Raw genomic sequence first — 16972 nt, forward strand, 5'->3', positions numbered from 1 at the left:
TTTTGGTAGATAAACCTTTTATGGACAACTAACGTGGATTGGAAGAGCGTTCAACAACTGAGTACCGCTGCAACAGGCCGCTTGTTTCATATACTTTGTAACCATAATAATTACACGTTGTAAAGTATTGTAGACTTTACTGCCTCTACCTCTAAACTGTAAAACAGACTAAGGATAAGACATTGATCTGAGTTTTGATCATAATGACGGAAAAAAAATACTCGATAAAAAAATTCTCGATATCTCTTGAATTTGTGATGCAGTTAAGACATTTTTTACTTCGCAGATTCACAGTCGCAGGTTACAGGTTACCGGTCATATTTACTCTAAAATCTTTGCCTTGTGCAATATCTGAAAAAAAATTGTGCAGGACTTTTTGTCCTAACTAATGTAAATTAGGCATTTATCAAAACTCACTGATATTTACAGTTACAAGCTTTTAGCTCAGAGGAATTCGACCGTCACAACAAAGTGCATAAAAGAATATTGCTTTTTTTATTGTTTGTTTGTAGCACAAACTTTTCTCACGCATATGAGACGCTCCTTAAATCAATGATTTACAAATAGAGTCAACTAGTTTTAAAGTTTTAAGTTTCAAAGTATGTTGTTAGATGCTTCAGAAGTTATTGCCTTATTAATTGGGAATAGGGCATTTTTGGCCCCCTTCCGCCCCTCTCAAACCCCTCCCCCAAAAATATGGTTAAGTTATTTTGTAATATTGATTGTTTTTGATGTTCCTAGAAAATTTTTGCTTCTTTAAAAAGCAGGCAAAAAAGTGACTTCTCTACCGATGTATAAAATTGCACTCTAATTTTCAGCGGGAAAAGAAATGGACGTCTAAGAAACAAAAATTAGACAAGTTTTTCAAACAATATAGTTTGTATATTATAATTTAAACGGGACAAGAAAACAACAAAGTTAATTTGAATCTAATTTTTACTGCACGGTGAAATAAGAACGATTCCTGTCTTTATCGTGGATTAAATTTTAATTTTAACCATTTGATTTTTATCAGCAGTTTGAGAAAAAATCGCAATGCTCCTTCGCGGGGTCTAATTGAGAAATTAGTGGTATTGTTGCAAACAAAATAAGAACTGGACCATGGAGAGTTATGAAATTGACATCAGTTTTACACTTGGCGCGAATTATGTGCGTTTGAGTATAAACAATTAGTGGCACGGGATTTGTTTGTAAGAAGTGAAGAAAATACTCTATGCAGACGATTTAACATGAAATAGAAACGTGAGTTTTGTTTGTTAAAAAAATAAGACTTATCGCAGAAACTGTGAATTTTATATTTTGTGAATTTCAATAATATTACAAAGTAATATTATTGAAATTCAATAATATTACAAAGTAATAATTTTCTCGTCGTATGATGCGTTACGTGAAACGACATATTTTATAATCAAGGGCGGGCTTAGACTATAAATCTTATCGTATAGCTAGCAGCTACAGAATATTTTCGACATTGTTCATTATGAAAGTTAAGCCAGATCTGCTTGATATAATCTTGTCATTTTTTGTTGTATATAACCGTCGTTGTTTTTGTTTTTGTTTTTGTTTTATTTGTGGTGATATGAAAAAAATTAAATCCAGCCTTTTTTACACATGATTTTTTGTGCTGTTTTTTTCTGCTTATTCTGGTGATGTTTCTCTTCTGATGGAGCACGTGCTTTTCTTTTTCATGGTGTAAAACCTTTTGCACAACATAAATATGAGAAGTTTCCATCACTAAGCATCAGAAATTTGTAAGTTTTTTTACAGTTTCTAAAGCCATGTATCCACTGAAGGCGATAAAAACCCGTTGCTTGCTTTTTTTATAGCTAAAATTTTAGAACTTGCTTTAGTGGAGAAGGAAATAGTTCTATCACATATTTTTTAGCTTTTATTGGTTTTATTTTTTGAAACTGGTTCTATTTTGGAAATCTATAGAAATGAAAATTTGTTCATTTCTATCGCTTCAAAAAATAGATCTATAGCTAATATCAAAGGAGTTTTCTCAAATGGCGACATTCGAAAGTCGAATTTCAAAAAAACACATTCGAAATTTAAAAGACACTCGAATGTATATGCTGTTAGCAACATTGAGTCTCGGTCAAAATTGATATTGCTGATAAAAAAGAGTTAATATTGTTACGAAAATGTTAAATGTTGTTATCTGCTCAAGACCATTTATGTAAGACTAGCCCTATGTTGGCCACGTTACTGTTGTAAAAATAAGAATGTTCAGTTTATCTATATTTCTTATATTTCTTACAATTATTTTAATTTTTTTTAACTGTAATGCTCTTATCTTATTTTACAGTGAAGATTATTATCCATAAATTTTCCGTTTAATTTTTAGAAAAGAAATTACCAAATCGCTAAAAAATTGGGTTATTTGGATTTCTTATGGATTTTACCAAATTTGATATGTCGGTATGTTAGCAATTTTTGTATTTTTATTTTTTTTACTCGCTCGTTTGTTTACTTTTTTATTTTCTTTATGATTTTGTTTTTATTATTATACAGTAAAATTTTTTTTGTAATGTAGGTATCTATGACTTTTGCAAAATCGTCACAATTAAGATCCAATTAGAATATACTGTTATGTTTGCCCTGTCATTGTTCTTATTTTGTTACCACAGTCCCTGACAAAATATGTTAAGAAAAATTGGCAAATTTGAAAGTCCGTCACCGCAAGTAGTTATATAGACGACTTCTATACTAGATATCTTATCGGTGAAAAAAGTCGGCAAAAAGTGACTAAATTTTGGCTAGGTGACTAATATCTTTGCCGTCAAAAATTTTGTCAATTTCTTTATTTCCAACCAAACCTTTTTCCGACATTTTTTTCGACCTAATTTTTTTTCCGACCATCTTTATTTCCGATTTTTCTTCCTTGTTGCCAATTTTAATCAGTTTAATGCAATTATCCTTTATTAGTGACTAAATTCAAAAATTTACTCGGCAAAAAGTGCCGACTTTTTTTTACCGATAAGGTACATTTAAAGTTGTTAATGTTTACAATGGATTTCGGAGCTAGGATCTTAGGTTATTTAGTTAGTCTCCAATCCTTAAAATGTGTTAATTTTTGCTGTTGTCAGCGTGACTACTTTTCTTAAATTTCAAGGCCTTTGTGGGCCCTGACATGGATTATTCCGTAAAGCGGACATGTTAGAAAGTGCGACCAGCGCATTTTAAATGCCACTTACTTAACCTACACATCTGAAACAGCAGCACAATCCGTGAGTCGATGTTGCTGGCTAACTTTGTAAAACAGCCGAGAAGGTGCCATTTTCTATATTTTTGTGAGTGAAGGTAGTTAACCATTTTTTAGTCTCATTATATTTTTATACTCGCTCTAACATAATGCAGGCACTAATTTACGTGCAGTCACCTATTTAATTTAAAGGATCGTTGCCATAATCTTAAACAAGTTCAGATTATTGAATTTTGTTGTAATCAATATATAATTCATATAAGAACTAATCATAAGGCTTAAGTAGGATCAAAATTTAAACAAAGCTTTCGGATTGTCGGTTCGAGTAAATGCAGAAAGTTTTTTCTCCGAGAAGATATTAGCCTGTTAAAACTAATCACACTGACCCTAAAATTTGTAACTTTCCCGTGTTTTTCCAGATAAGATAGGTGACTTTACTTGTATTATCAATGATATAAAAATTCTTCAAAAAGTTCTTTTGCCTTTCTTGCATAATTTATCTCCCAATTTTTTGTTAAGATATATAATAGGTGAGAATACATAGAAAATAATATATAATTTTAGATCAAGACTACGTAAAGGAAAAACAAAAAACAAAAACAAACGAGAAGCAATGATAGTCGAAAGATAAACAACAGATCGAAAGAACGATAAAGCACAACTTTCTATGAAATGGACAACAAGTAAACTTTGTTTCTGTTCTGCGCCTAAGGTAGGAAGGTCTCTAAGTAAGTATGCAGTTAGGTAGGAGGGCTTGCTTAAGCTAAGTAGATTTACATAAGTATGCAGGTGGATATGTTGTAGACATGTTCAGGAGCGCGTCTTGCAGTGTTTGAGATATTTATGTTTGGGGTGATTTGTGGGTTTTCTAGCTTATTTCTACGCATGTTTACTTGACATCTGCCTACTCTGCTGTCTGCTTGATATCCTTAACCATTATAGGACAGATCCAACAAATATCTAGAAAAATAGCGCAAAGCCAGCCTAACAGTAGGTTTTCATGAAGAGTGCTCCATATGTTTTAAAAGGAGAAAGAATTAGACGACCCAACAGTATCAAACATGAACCGTCTGGGTCTTGTTCTCAGCCACTAATTGCGGCTCGAGTTTTGAGAGGCTGACTATTCATTAACTAAAAAAAAAATATGTTAAATAAATCGATTTTTGTCGATTTAAATTAGTTATTTAAATACTATTGTATCTATCGACGTTAAATAAAGAGAAAATCAAAATCAAAAATCAAATCAAGATCTTGCTAACTGTCCGTAATATTCGGGATGGTAATTTATGGAAAAAATTTTCCATGAAATACTTTGTTATTAAATTTTATCCAACTTTAGTTTCCATGCGTTTGAATCCGAGTGTTTTTAACATCACACTTGTTGTTAACACCCTCCATCGTTGAATAATTTTTTAGCTAATTGCATTAGCCATAACATCTGAGCCTTTCCAGTTATTTATATTAAAACTTATTAGGCAGGTAGTGTGAAAAAACCCCAATTAACGCCAACTAAAAATCACGAAAGTAATGAAACATGGGAGCATTTAGTGCATCATTTACGGTATATATACAGTGGACTATACATAACTTATCAGGAGCATCAAGGAACGTCGTAACTAAGGTAACTAACCTAGGTAACACCCTTTTCTCAGTTTAAAGCTAGCTGGTTGGCTAGCTTTAAAATATAGGATTTTTACCTGAGAAGTTTTTTTGCTACCTGGCTAGAAATATGAATGTATCTAAGATGTTAAGTGTGGAGTAATGCTGTGTTGTTTTTAAGAGCATTGTTTTTATGTAAGCGTTTGAATAAGCAACTGTGATTGTTCGATTTATTGGGTAGGATACTTATGTGTGATTGTAAACACAATGGAAACGCGAAGTCACATCTAACGAAGCAGTATCAAAAGATATCATGAAAAAAAGCTGGTTAAACAATTCGAAGGGAATATCTACATTACAATACTCGTTATCTGTCTTGTAGCCAAACGTAGTGGCCAGGAGTAGCGACTGGCGATTACTGGTTCTTAATAAATAAAAAAAATAAAAAATAAAGCCTGTTTCCTTTTCAAATGTTTGCAACAGGCGTGAATTAACACAAAAGAAAGTTCAATTAACGACATGGGTGTTCTTATTCTCTCAAAAAGGCGACAAAAAAGGTGTTTAATTTCAGCAAATTAAGGATGCATTAAATGAAAAATAAAGCTAATTACTCTAAAAACTTATTTTAATTATTTTACAATGATAACAATAACAGATAAAGTTAAGATTGAAAGTAGTGGAAAAAAGAGTATTAAACAAAAGCAGATATTGCGCTGAAAGAGATTATATTGTTATTAAATCGTGGAGAACTTAGTGTAATAACAAATAAAGGAAATTGCGTTTTTCTTCCACAATTTTTCACACCTGAAAAAATGGAAGGATTGAAACAAACTCCTGTTATACCAACACAACAGATGGATCGATATTTGGTGTTATTGTCTGAAATTGTTGAATATACCGCGATGGGGATTTCAAATTCTTTCAATTTGACCATTGATAGATCTTGTATGGATAATGCATTTCTTATCTTTCACTCAGACGCTCTTAATTCTATTTTTTTATATTGGTTTGGTTCAGAGTGACGATAATCCAGTAAGTTTTTTTTTTTTCATTCGGAATGTTGTGACTTTTGTGGTCTGCACAGTAATAACCAACAATAATAACTTGTGAGGGCCAAATATTGAGAATAAGTGTAACTCTAAATTCTAAAAGTAAGAAAAGGCCTGAATTTTAAGTGAATAATTTTTTTTAAAAAATCTGTAGTAATTAGCTATGTTAGAGGTAACATCTTCTGCTTTCTATGCGAGAACTTAATCAAAAGCATTTTAAAATTAGCGACAATGAGACGTAAAGTGGTCGGCAAAATGGTTTATTTTTTTGTTGCCACTTATGTTATTTAAACTAATTTTTGCTAACTTTAGCAATAGTCACTGAATAACATGCGTCAATTCAAGCGCCTTTTTGGCCGCTTTTGTTACTCAAAGGTCACATGTATGGATTGAGAGAAGCGCATTTTCGCAAGGCTGACTTTTCTTCCAGAGAACTGATGCGGTATTTTTTGGATAACAGAAGAGCTAAAACAGGGCGAAACAGGCAATATCTCGGCAAAATAACTGAAAGACAAAACTTCGATTTGAAAATCGGTTTCATTTAAACACTATTTAAACCTGCATTCACAGAAGAAATTGTAAAGCGTGGGTGCACCAAGTCTTATAATTTTTTTTGGCGGGGATTTCGAATGTTTTATATATTTTCCTAATAAATGGAAGTGTCTATTTGGAAAGGTTTCAATAAGCCAATACAAGATTCTTTGTTTTCTAATTAAAAACCTACGATTTGAGATTAGTTAAAAATATAGTTTACAAATTTACAAAAAAAAAGGTTTTCTTACCTGGAAACCTTTTGATTTCAAATTAGACAATGTAACTGAAAGTAGTCACCAAAACTCCAAGTAGTTCTAAAAGCTTGTTAGTTGTATGAACAAAAATAAATGTTTCAACTGTTTTTAAAAGTACAACAAATTACTTTTAGGCTTGCCAACCATGTATCTTCCACAGCTGCACAACAACTGCGGATTGTGGCACTGGATCAAGCTATTGCATGAATTTATTTGGTCAGTGTAGAAAGGTGTCGTGTTTAAGCAATCGATGCTTCTTTGTGGAAGATGATTTTTTCTCAAATCCTTCGATTGCAACAAAGAAAGCGTAGAAAATTTTAAACGATAAAAGACAACATTCTTACAACAAAGTTGAAAAAACACAGAATATAATAGACTTGCCAAAAGTTGTTTTATTGCCTACAACGAGCCTTCCCTAACTTGCATGATTTCTTCACAATATAACCGACTTGTTGTCTTCTCGTTTTAACTGTGAAAGGTCCAAACCTTGGAGGAAGTCCAAGCGCAGTCGAATGTTTGTGTGAATCAATCCTATGTGCTTAGCGTTTAAAATGAGAGAGGATTGATACTCCAGGCGGTTATCTTTTGTGTATGCTTGTGCGTATCTAAGGGTGTAATTTGAGTTCTATAAACTAATTAGGATTCCGCAATCGCCTTTATAAGACCTTCATAGCCCGGGTACCCAAAATTTACATAAATTTTAAATCAGCTAGAGTTGTCGCTATGGTAACTAAACCAGCTGTTTTGGGTGTGGTAGAATAAGAATAAATATCTTAAGTTTAAATAAGTAATATATATATATAACATATATAGTTAATATATATCCAAGTACACAGTAACCTAATAAACTTAAAGAGACAACATAAAATGTTAGTTTTAATTACAACTTAATAATATTTTTTCTTGATACCAATTGTTGCTAAGTTTAGGCAAATTTATGTAAAAAGTACCCGCGAAATATCGTTCCACATACAACTCGCGAAAATTAACACCCAGGGGAAAAGATCATGATAAAGTCGTGGTTTTTGATATGTTTTGTACACGTAATTTTGCGACATAGTTCTATGAACTGGTATTAACATTACAAATATTTTTGTTCATTTTTTTTTGAACTACGACTATAAAATTATCTTTAAATATATCTAAAAAATATCTATCTCGCATCTTAACTTTTTTCCTTAAAATGAATATTCGCGAAATTATTACGAACTTTCATTCCCTAGAATCAATATTGGCGAGAGTTATTTTTTTTAACGGCGATATTACCTTAGTACAATTAATGTGGATCCAGTTTCCGCGTCAAAAAAACTTTCACAGTTAATCAAAGGAAAGTCGTATTTGTCGATACAATACAAGTGTTTTTACTTTTAGTGATTGAAAGGGAAGTTAAATAAATGAAGTAAATATTAACTTTCAGTTGTTTAACAAAAAAAAAAAAAAAAAAAAAAAAAATAGGAGATTTTTTTTATTTTTTTATAAAATATATTAAAAATACTGAGTTTAAAAATAAAAAAAGATAATCCTTTAATATACATGTCTTTTGCTAACCACTTTTTTAAAAAGGGTTACTGACGTCATCAAAATTCAAATGACGTTTTTTTTTCATTTTTATGCGGCCTCAGTGGATTTTTCCAAGGGGTTTATCGACTAGTCTCCTACAATAATACAGAGATTGTAATAGAGAGAACTTAAAGGGCAAAAAACTTGGAAACAAGGTAGTGACATCAGTCATTTTTCACCACGTATGTAACTAGGGACCACCTAAGACCAAATTGGGCAAGTTTTTCAAACCTGGGTCCCCGATTTCGTTTTGCAATAGACGGATTGATGACGTCATTAAAGAAATATAACAAGAGTCACCATCAAAAGTAATGGTAAAAGTATATGATCCAACTTTGTTACTGTGGCAGGACAAGAATCCTGCGATATGTTGCTCCTATAGACAGTATACAAATAAAACGCTTTACTTGCAGGGCATATAATACCAATATACTAATCTAACAAAGAAACTGAGACGTTTTGTAATAAAAACGCCTTATTAAATAATAAGAAAGGTATTTTTACTGACAGTTTTGTTAAAATTAAATGTTTTTGTGATTCTGTTACTGAGTCTGATAAATTTAATGAATGTTTTCGTAAAATTAATTGGCGAAACCTACTTGTTAAAATTACATGTTCTAGTGATTCTGATTGTTGAAATCAAACTTACTTGTAAAATTAGTTGATATTTAAAATAAAAATAAAATGATATTCTTTTCATTGAGTGCATCAGAGTAGTAGCGATTAGCTGGATGCCTACAGAACTGTGGAACAACTGTACTATACTCAACACCTAAATCTCTCAAGAGAGGAGGCAAAATAATAAATAATAACATTAACAAAGAATATAAGAAATTAATTTTATGCAATGATATCTTTTACCTTTGTTAAATGCCCGAGCGTTATTGTATGTGTGGGCCCAGAGTCGTGTGGCACTAGCGAGAGTAGAATAAGTCAATTTCTACATTAAATCAGAAACTTAATTCAGAAACCGCTTTAGTTGTTCGTACTAGGTGGTATTTTCCATAGACAGATAATGTGGGGGTTAGCTCCAACAAAACATTATATAAGTTTGCACTAAAATCAACAATACACACATAACAATACCACAGCACTTTATTTCACCAGGATGTTACAGCCTGACACATCAACTTCATCATCAGAAACACCAGAACACTAGATTATACCAGGACACTCACCAGAAACATCGGTTCCAGTACCAGAGTCATCAGAAGATGTGATTTCATACCAAAAAGTAGCTATTACAAAATTAGCTGTTTTTATTACAAAACGCGACAACTATTACAGAATAGCCATTTGTTGCAAAACGCGGCACAACAACTTAAAATTTAATTTACATTCGCTAACTAGCTTCAACAAAGTAAAAAAACTGACCACATCTTTTTTTCTTAAGGCTCGATTTAATCGTTTTTCGCTATGACGCAAAAATATCACGCGCACTATGTTAAAGAAGAGATTCTGTTCACACACCGACAGCCAAGCTTGTAAGAAAAAGAAATTTAAGCAACATCGAGCCTCTGCAAGAATATTTGTGTTGCTTATAAAAAACTTGTAAGCTCCTGATGGTTTCGGATATGTGCTTTATTTTTATTGCAAAACGTTACAAAGCTACCAAATGTAAGATGAATACTTGTGGCGGAATTCCATGACCTACCCTTATTCAGATGATTGGCAAATATCAACAAGTACAAATTTGATAGACCTTTCTCTTATTTTAATTTTTCTTAACCAGATAGTTATAGCCGAGTACATAAATATGAGTTTGCTATGTGTAAGAAAGTTTAACCTTGATTCGATTTCAGTTACAGAGCCGTGTTCATCTTTACTATTCCATGCCTCAATTTAAAACTCGAATACATAAAGTAAGCAAATGGTTGTAATAAGTTTTGAAGACTTTGTGTATCACTTTTTTCTGCTTAATTTTATGAATTTTATGTCTGCATACTTCCAACTCTTTAGCCAGGGTAACTAGCCATGTGAAAGAATCACCCAAGCTGAACTCTTGACAAAAGTTAGATTGATGGGAATTACTTGAAATAAGGTAATAAGGCAAATAAGCGAGACAAACAAAGAAATAATAAATAATATTGACAAGCATATGCACTTATATCAATCTGAATAAAATTCTTTACAGGCAAACTTAAATAGCTAGCTAGGTTAGCTCGTCGTTATACTGGATATAATGGATACTATTTCGTCTATGTTCGTTCATAAATAAATGATTTGACATTCTTTCATTAGATGAAAAACACAGTTAAAGTTTGTTAAACGATGGTGGTCACTTTTAACTTTTTGTTGGCATGGCTTCCAAAAGTTACATTTCTTAAATTTTTATACCATTTTGGTACTCAGAGTTAGTAATATTTAATAAATTAGTCTCTTGGAAGTTCAGTATTTGCTGAAGTTTTTGCTTCGTTAATCTTTGTCTTGAATCTTCTTGATAACTTCATTTGTCGTATTATTTTCTTTCGAATGGATGTTGAAAAAAGAACGTATATAACCACATCAGACATGAAGCCAAACCCAAGCATGATATGACAAATTTCAAGCAAAAGTGTTGACACACATGTTGTAATAACTTGATTAAAAATTAGAATATGTGGTACGATCAGAAATAAAATGAAAGTCACCATCAAAAGTAATGGTAAAAGTATACGATCTAATTTTATTACTGGAAAAGAAGAAGAAAAAGAAGAAGAAGAAGAATGCCTTATTCTACTTCCGTGGACACTTTGTTTATTTCTTCTTTCATTACGTAACAGGATTATGATAATGTACGTATACGTGGGCACACCAACTAAGAAAAATAAAGCACTGCTTGTTGGGTATATGATGTAATAAAAAAAGTGTTCCATTTTATGGTAGCTTTTATTTTGTAAAGCATATGCTGTAGAGCCCACAGCTGTTACCACGATAATAACCCACATAAAGAGGGTTAAATACTTTGTTTTCCTCGCACTCCAATACAATGAATATCGAATGTTTAAATACACCTCACATAGTCGGTCCAGTGTTAAAAATGTCATACTGTAGTAATACGATAGAACGACGGCGAAGTAAACTGTCGATGTAACTGTACATGCCATGTCATACACAAAGAACTGTGATAGAGTTTCATTGGCTGTGCTGTTTGATTGTGTATCCAAAGTGATGTGCGTGAAACTGGTATTCATAATGCTAAGGCATGATAAAATTATTTCTGTAATACTTAAGTTTAACATCAGCTTCTTTTGAGTTTTGCTGATATTTCCGCTATAGTTATATAACAAGAAAAACCCAATCAAATGTAATATTAAGGCTAGTGTAAAAATTGTTATTAGAACAACAAACATCGTCACCATCTCTGAATTATTTTGACGCTTTCTTGGTTTTTAGTATTGGCTTTATTTTATTTGCTCCAATGTTCACGATTTCTCCAGTGTTCAGAAAACGTTGATTAAAATTGATTTTTTTCAGCTATTATAACAGATATAACAAAAAAGGTTGGCGAGAGAAAATTATCTGGCTAAGCAATATAAATAGTTCCGTGTACTTTGTACGTTTTTCAAAAGGCTTTGGAATTATAAAATTCATCAAATTCTCTTAGTTCGGATTTAATTTTTTGGATTCAGGATATACAAAAAAACAAATCGTATGCAATTAATATATAAATAATGTTATTATACGATAAATTATATAATGAAACATAATCCCACTGGACAAGTAGCGAGCTCCCTGTGTTGTGCCACCCATGTAGGGAAACGTGTTTTATAGAACACGATTAAAAAGCTGTGAAAATATCTGTTCAATCACACTTTATGGCTCGCAGACTAGTCTTTTATAACTTTAAGAATATTCTCAAACACAAATGCGAAGTAGTAAGTAACCTGAATTTACTGTAATTGCCAATTGTCATAACAAATTCACCACTACTCTAAAATCTAAATCTAAAATCAATTTTTTTGTCAGAATAAAAGTAACGGATTCGAAATGATAACCAGTTTACGTAAAATGCGTAGAAGATGTTTTTACGGATAGCGGTAAAAGCTGGAAAAAATGAAAATAACCTTTCTTTCGTTACGAGTAATTAGATTTAAGTTTTTGTTTGCAAAGGAATCATATAAAAGTTAATGCATAGTACTTGAGTTTGTGTAAAGAACTTAAAAATTCAGATTTTTTATATTGTTTTGAAAAATCTTAGTAATTAACTAAACCTACAATCTTGAAACGTCACTCCCTTTTGTGACGCCAACAAAAATCCCTTGAGCTGGCGAAAACGAAGTAGAGTACAACAAATATATTGAACAAATCTAAATTAAATTAATCTTTGGATGATAAATTGTATATATATATTACAAGAATCGTATTGGAAACCTGTACCACATGTTGTTAGAATAACACCTGTCAATCTTCCAATAAACTTGTTTTTCCAAAATACTCCTTCTTAAATCATTTTAATTTACTTAAAACAAAAGGGCGGGGTCATATTGTTATTTTAAAAGACTTCTAATTTTAAAAATTTCGTTTATCTCCTGTAAGTGGTAGCTATGAATAGGCAAAAAAAATTTCGTAAAATGGTGAACATGAATCAAATCTGTTTGTTTACATGTTTGCCAAAAATTAAAGATTGGATTCTTCATATAAAAACTTATTTTTTAAGAATACAAAGCAAGAAATTTTGAACCATATGCCAATTTCATTATTTTAAACCCGTCAATAAACACATGAAGAATAAACGCCATACAAACGGTTGTATTTGAAATCTGATTGCCAAGCTTAAAAAATATCCAATGATCTCTAATTGAAGTCCAAATAAACCTTCACAAATGTTGCTTAATTAATTTTATTAAATTAAAACATAAAATGCTTACGTTAATGTCCTAATTGTCGATTTTATTTCCAGACCTACAATTGATCCTGTTAAACAAGAGACTTCGTCTTTTACAACGGCGATAAATTCCAAGAGAATTGGTAATAAATCAAGGGTTTTGTTAGGCTAAAGTGGCTTTGGCTTTTGAAGTTTATCAACTAAACTTCGATGGTAAAAAACAGATGTGAAGATGTAACCATTACAGACAATAATATTTAGATAGAAAAATAAAAAGACATAAGAAATACTAAAGGATAATATGAAATAAAACAAACAAACAAACAATAAAGATAATGCACTACTGTAGAAGTTAATAAATTGGCTAGGCTAGTTTAGAAAAAATAAGTTATGAAATGTATAAATTAGAAAATCAACATGATCAACACAGTTATATTGATATTGCTATGTTTTGGACGTGCGATACCGCTATCCTTGCATGTTATTGGTTTTTATTTACTTTACAAAAAAAGCGCAGGTATCACTAAAAGCCAAAAGTTGTTTTTGCTACATCTTAGTGTGTCTGAAATCTTGTTGTGTGTCATATCTTTAGTTCGTACTATATGCGAATTCATTCTTGGAAGTAGTAACACTTACACGACAAACATTTACATTATTTTCTATTCCTTCTCAGTGACATATTATATGATTATGATATGTCTTACTCTGGATCGGTTGGCCAAATTTTATTTCAGCATGAGATACTCAATGTATTGGACACCAAAGAAAACAAAATTTCTTCTTGGAATTGTCTGGCTTGTAGCTGGAACACAGGATATACTCTTTTATGTCTGTTGCCCAAAGGGAGGTCAATCTACAAAAAATCAAATAAGTAGGGTTTATGTAGTATACGTGTACCCTACATTGGACACTATGTTTCTAGTAATTGCTACGACTACTTACAGTTACATTTTCAAAAAGTTCTCACACTCTGCTAGAGTCACTACGACCTCCGTTAGCTGTTATAACGCTCAATCTGATATACGAGCTCGCCATGGTACTTCAAATGTGAAAGTATCCAATAGAACAGGACTTCAGAAGAAGTCGAAATTACCAACACGACGACGTTCGACTAAATTGTTGTTACCATCGTTACTGGTGTTGTCGTTTATTGTCTTTGTCGTTCTTTGTGACCTTGTTTACTTTCTGATGGAAAGGAATATACTTTCAAGTTCAATAACTTTGTATTATTTATTTGGAGTAACGTTCTATGTTGGTCTCGCTGTTGATGCTATCATTTACGTCATCTTTGCAACAACTGTTGGAAGAAAAATACTTAATCAGATATCAGCTTGTGTAAGATAAACATTAAAAGCATTTTTATGTTGTATATTATAGTCTATAAACAGCGTCAAGAACCAATTCATCTTAAAAATATATCATGGTAGACGTATGTCAAAGTAATTATAAAATAATCGCTTTCAGGCGAAAATAGGGATCAGAACGACGAATCTCCAACGCATTGGACGTTATTTCAGACGGAAAAATAAAAATAAATTTCGTCTTTAGGCCTTATGGTAAAAGTGTGATAGTGTTTGATTTTTATCATGGTCAAAGAGAATTAGCAAATTTAAATTAGCAAATTTTTTATAATCCGTTTAACAAATTGTCTGTAAGTGCCATGCAGTGCCATGCGTAGGGCTCAAAAGCCTTCTCTTCACAATGTGTTACGACTTTTTAGATGAACAAGGATAAACGCATTTTAAAGGGGCTACGGAACGGCTGTTGGTTTTCGACTTTAGTGACTTACACGAAAGTCCAGCTGATGTCAGCGGAAAACAATAATGGTATTTTTCCGGGATGTATGTAATTTACAGACTCGAACATATAGATACATTTAGAATTTTTACCTTCTCCAGCCTTGGCCATGTTTTCATCCAGAATGAGTCTTGCTGAAATATTTCTTTGTAATATGCTTTTTGAAAAAAAATATTGAACCAGCGAGCAAAGTGCGCTGGTCTGTTCATTGCGCAAAACGCGTTTGCAGGATTTTTAATATGTGCGCGGGATATACGGAATGTGAGCATTTTAACCGGTTTGAAGCTCCCTTAATTGCCAAAAGTGAATTTGTCTTATTAGAATATGGTATTTTTTTTAGGAATTTGTAAGAGAAGTATAAAGGAAATTTACTCAACACGAATTTAATTACAAACCAAAGCAGCTTTTACATCACCACTTGAAATGAAATCATACTGATTTTTTACCGCGCAATAAAGTTGTCAATTTTATACGGAGTTGTTAATATTGCATTTAAATGTACATGCGCAACAACCTTTTTTGCGTTTACCTTTGTACACATACATAATAGCTCCATTTTTGTGTCAATCGAGTTTACATAAAATCCTATGCCAGAACAAAATTTTATACCTGTCTCTCACACCGGTATGATATTTGTGCTGTATAAAAACGAGAAAAAACTTAACCATACTGAGGTACAAGTTTTATATCAGTATAAGATTATTCGCTTAACCATAGATATATAAAAGAACGGGAGATACAACTCACGAATCGTCCATTTAAATTCTATTTAAATTTCTAATAAAAGCGGTATCATTTGAAGCTTTCACCTCCATGGTTTAACCGCGGCCTAACTTATCAGTACAAAAAAAATTCGTGAAATATTCCGCTAATAAAACTCCGTCACTTTTCACAGAATAACTTTATGTCTGTGTAATTTATGTCGATGTACCTTTCCTTACTAGTTCTAACAGCTACTAGTTTTAATGTCATAAAGGAGTACTATTATCGTATCTCCTGTAGTATTGAGCGCCCCGGCGCTTATTAGCCTTTTCCAAAATTCAGGCATGAAGGAGCTTACTAGAGGAGGTTGCTTAGAAGGAGTTTGGAAACAGTTTGACGGGAAAAGTAGCAGGGTTAAAAGTCAACAGCACTAGATTTCTACATCTAGAACTTCATGTTCGTCATTTTCGTCAATAATTATCGACTTTCATACAGCCCAGTCTGTTGGATTGGATAGACCAGTGCAGTTTCTTGGTCATTTTCTCACAAAGAATTATTTGTGGCATACAGAAATATTTTTGCATAAATTATTTTTTCTCATGCTGAAGATTCAGTAATTTAGTGAAAGAAAAATCAGTATTGTCAATTAACGAAAACTGCTGTGGCCGAAAAATGAAAAAATTTTTGTGGACGATGGATTATAATTATTTTCGTGAATTTATGCTTACTAACAGCTAACATAATGATAATAAAACAAAAGTATTTACAGTGCACATAATTTTTTCCGTCTCTGTGCACTGGCCAGGCTAATTACAACTAACCGGCTTATACTATACCTATTTTTCGTCCGCTAGTTGTCTATCAAGGTACACTTGCTTTCTTTTAAAAATACAGTGGTAGTAACTATTAGGGACAAATGTTTTTAAAGATAACAATAAAAACTATAAATATGGTGCAAAAAATAACATTTCTACCTTGTTTGACACGCTGGTTGCATGCTCGACTTTTAGCCAGGCTAACCATATGACGAATATCAAGAGTTTTTAGTCATTAATAACCCTAAATTTTGTGTCTTTCGGATAAAATACAGTTCAATGTTGTTATTTTGTTATTTTCTTCTTGTTGCGCTACCATTATGAAAAATTTGTCCCTACAACCGCTTCACTTGTGCCCAGATTGCGCTGTATGAAAGCCGAAAGACGGATGTTTTAATTAATATGAGAGTCCGAGAGTTGTTAGACTCCTATGGTCAACCATCTCTTTGGAGTTGTTAGATTATGTTTGCATGTAAAAAAATTGTTGAGTATAATTAAAAATCATTACGCTTTTGGTAGAATGATTCAGAATGCGGTTATTTAGCATTCTGCACTTTTTAATTAATTTCTAACCTAAAAATACTTTGCTCTGATTATAATCCAATCCTCAGAAATGTCCTAAAAAACATACTTTAGGATCGTTTTTGCTC

The 16972-nt window shown here is 32.0% G+C and overlaps 1 protein-coding gene across 1 annotated transcript; it reads right to left on the reverse strand.

Annotated features, from left to right (window-relative positions):
• Window positions 1-10573: 10573 nt before the first annotated feature.
• LOC130628624 (uncharacterized) lies at window positions 10574-11542 on the reverse strand. The gene has a single exon (XM_057441605.1). It carries the CDS (start codon window positions 11540-11542, stop codon window positions 10574-10576), a length of 969 nt encoding a protein of 322 aa, XP_057297588.1.
• Between the last annotated feature and the right edge of the window lie 5430 nt (window positions 11543-16972).

Source organism: Hydractinia symbiolongicarpus, chromosome 15, assembly GCF_029227915.1.
Source record: "Hydractinia symbiolongicarpus strain clone_291-10 chromosome 15, HSymV2.1, whole genome shotgun sequence".
Taxonomy (NCBI): Eukaryota; Metazoa; Cnidaria; class Hydrozoa; order Anthoathecata; family Hydractiniidae; genus Hydractinia; species Hydractinia symbiolongicarpus.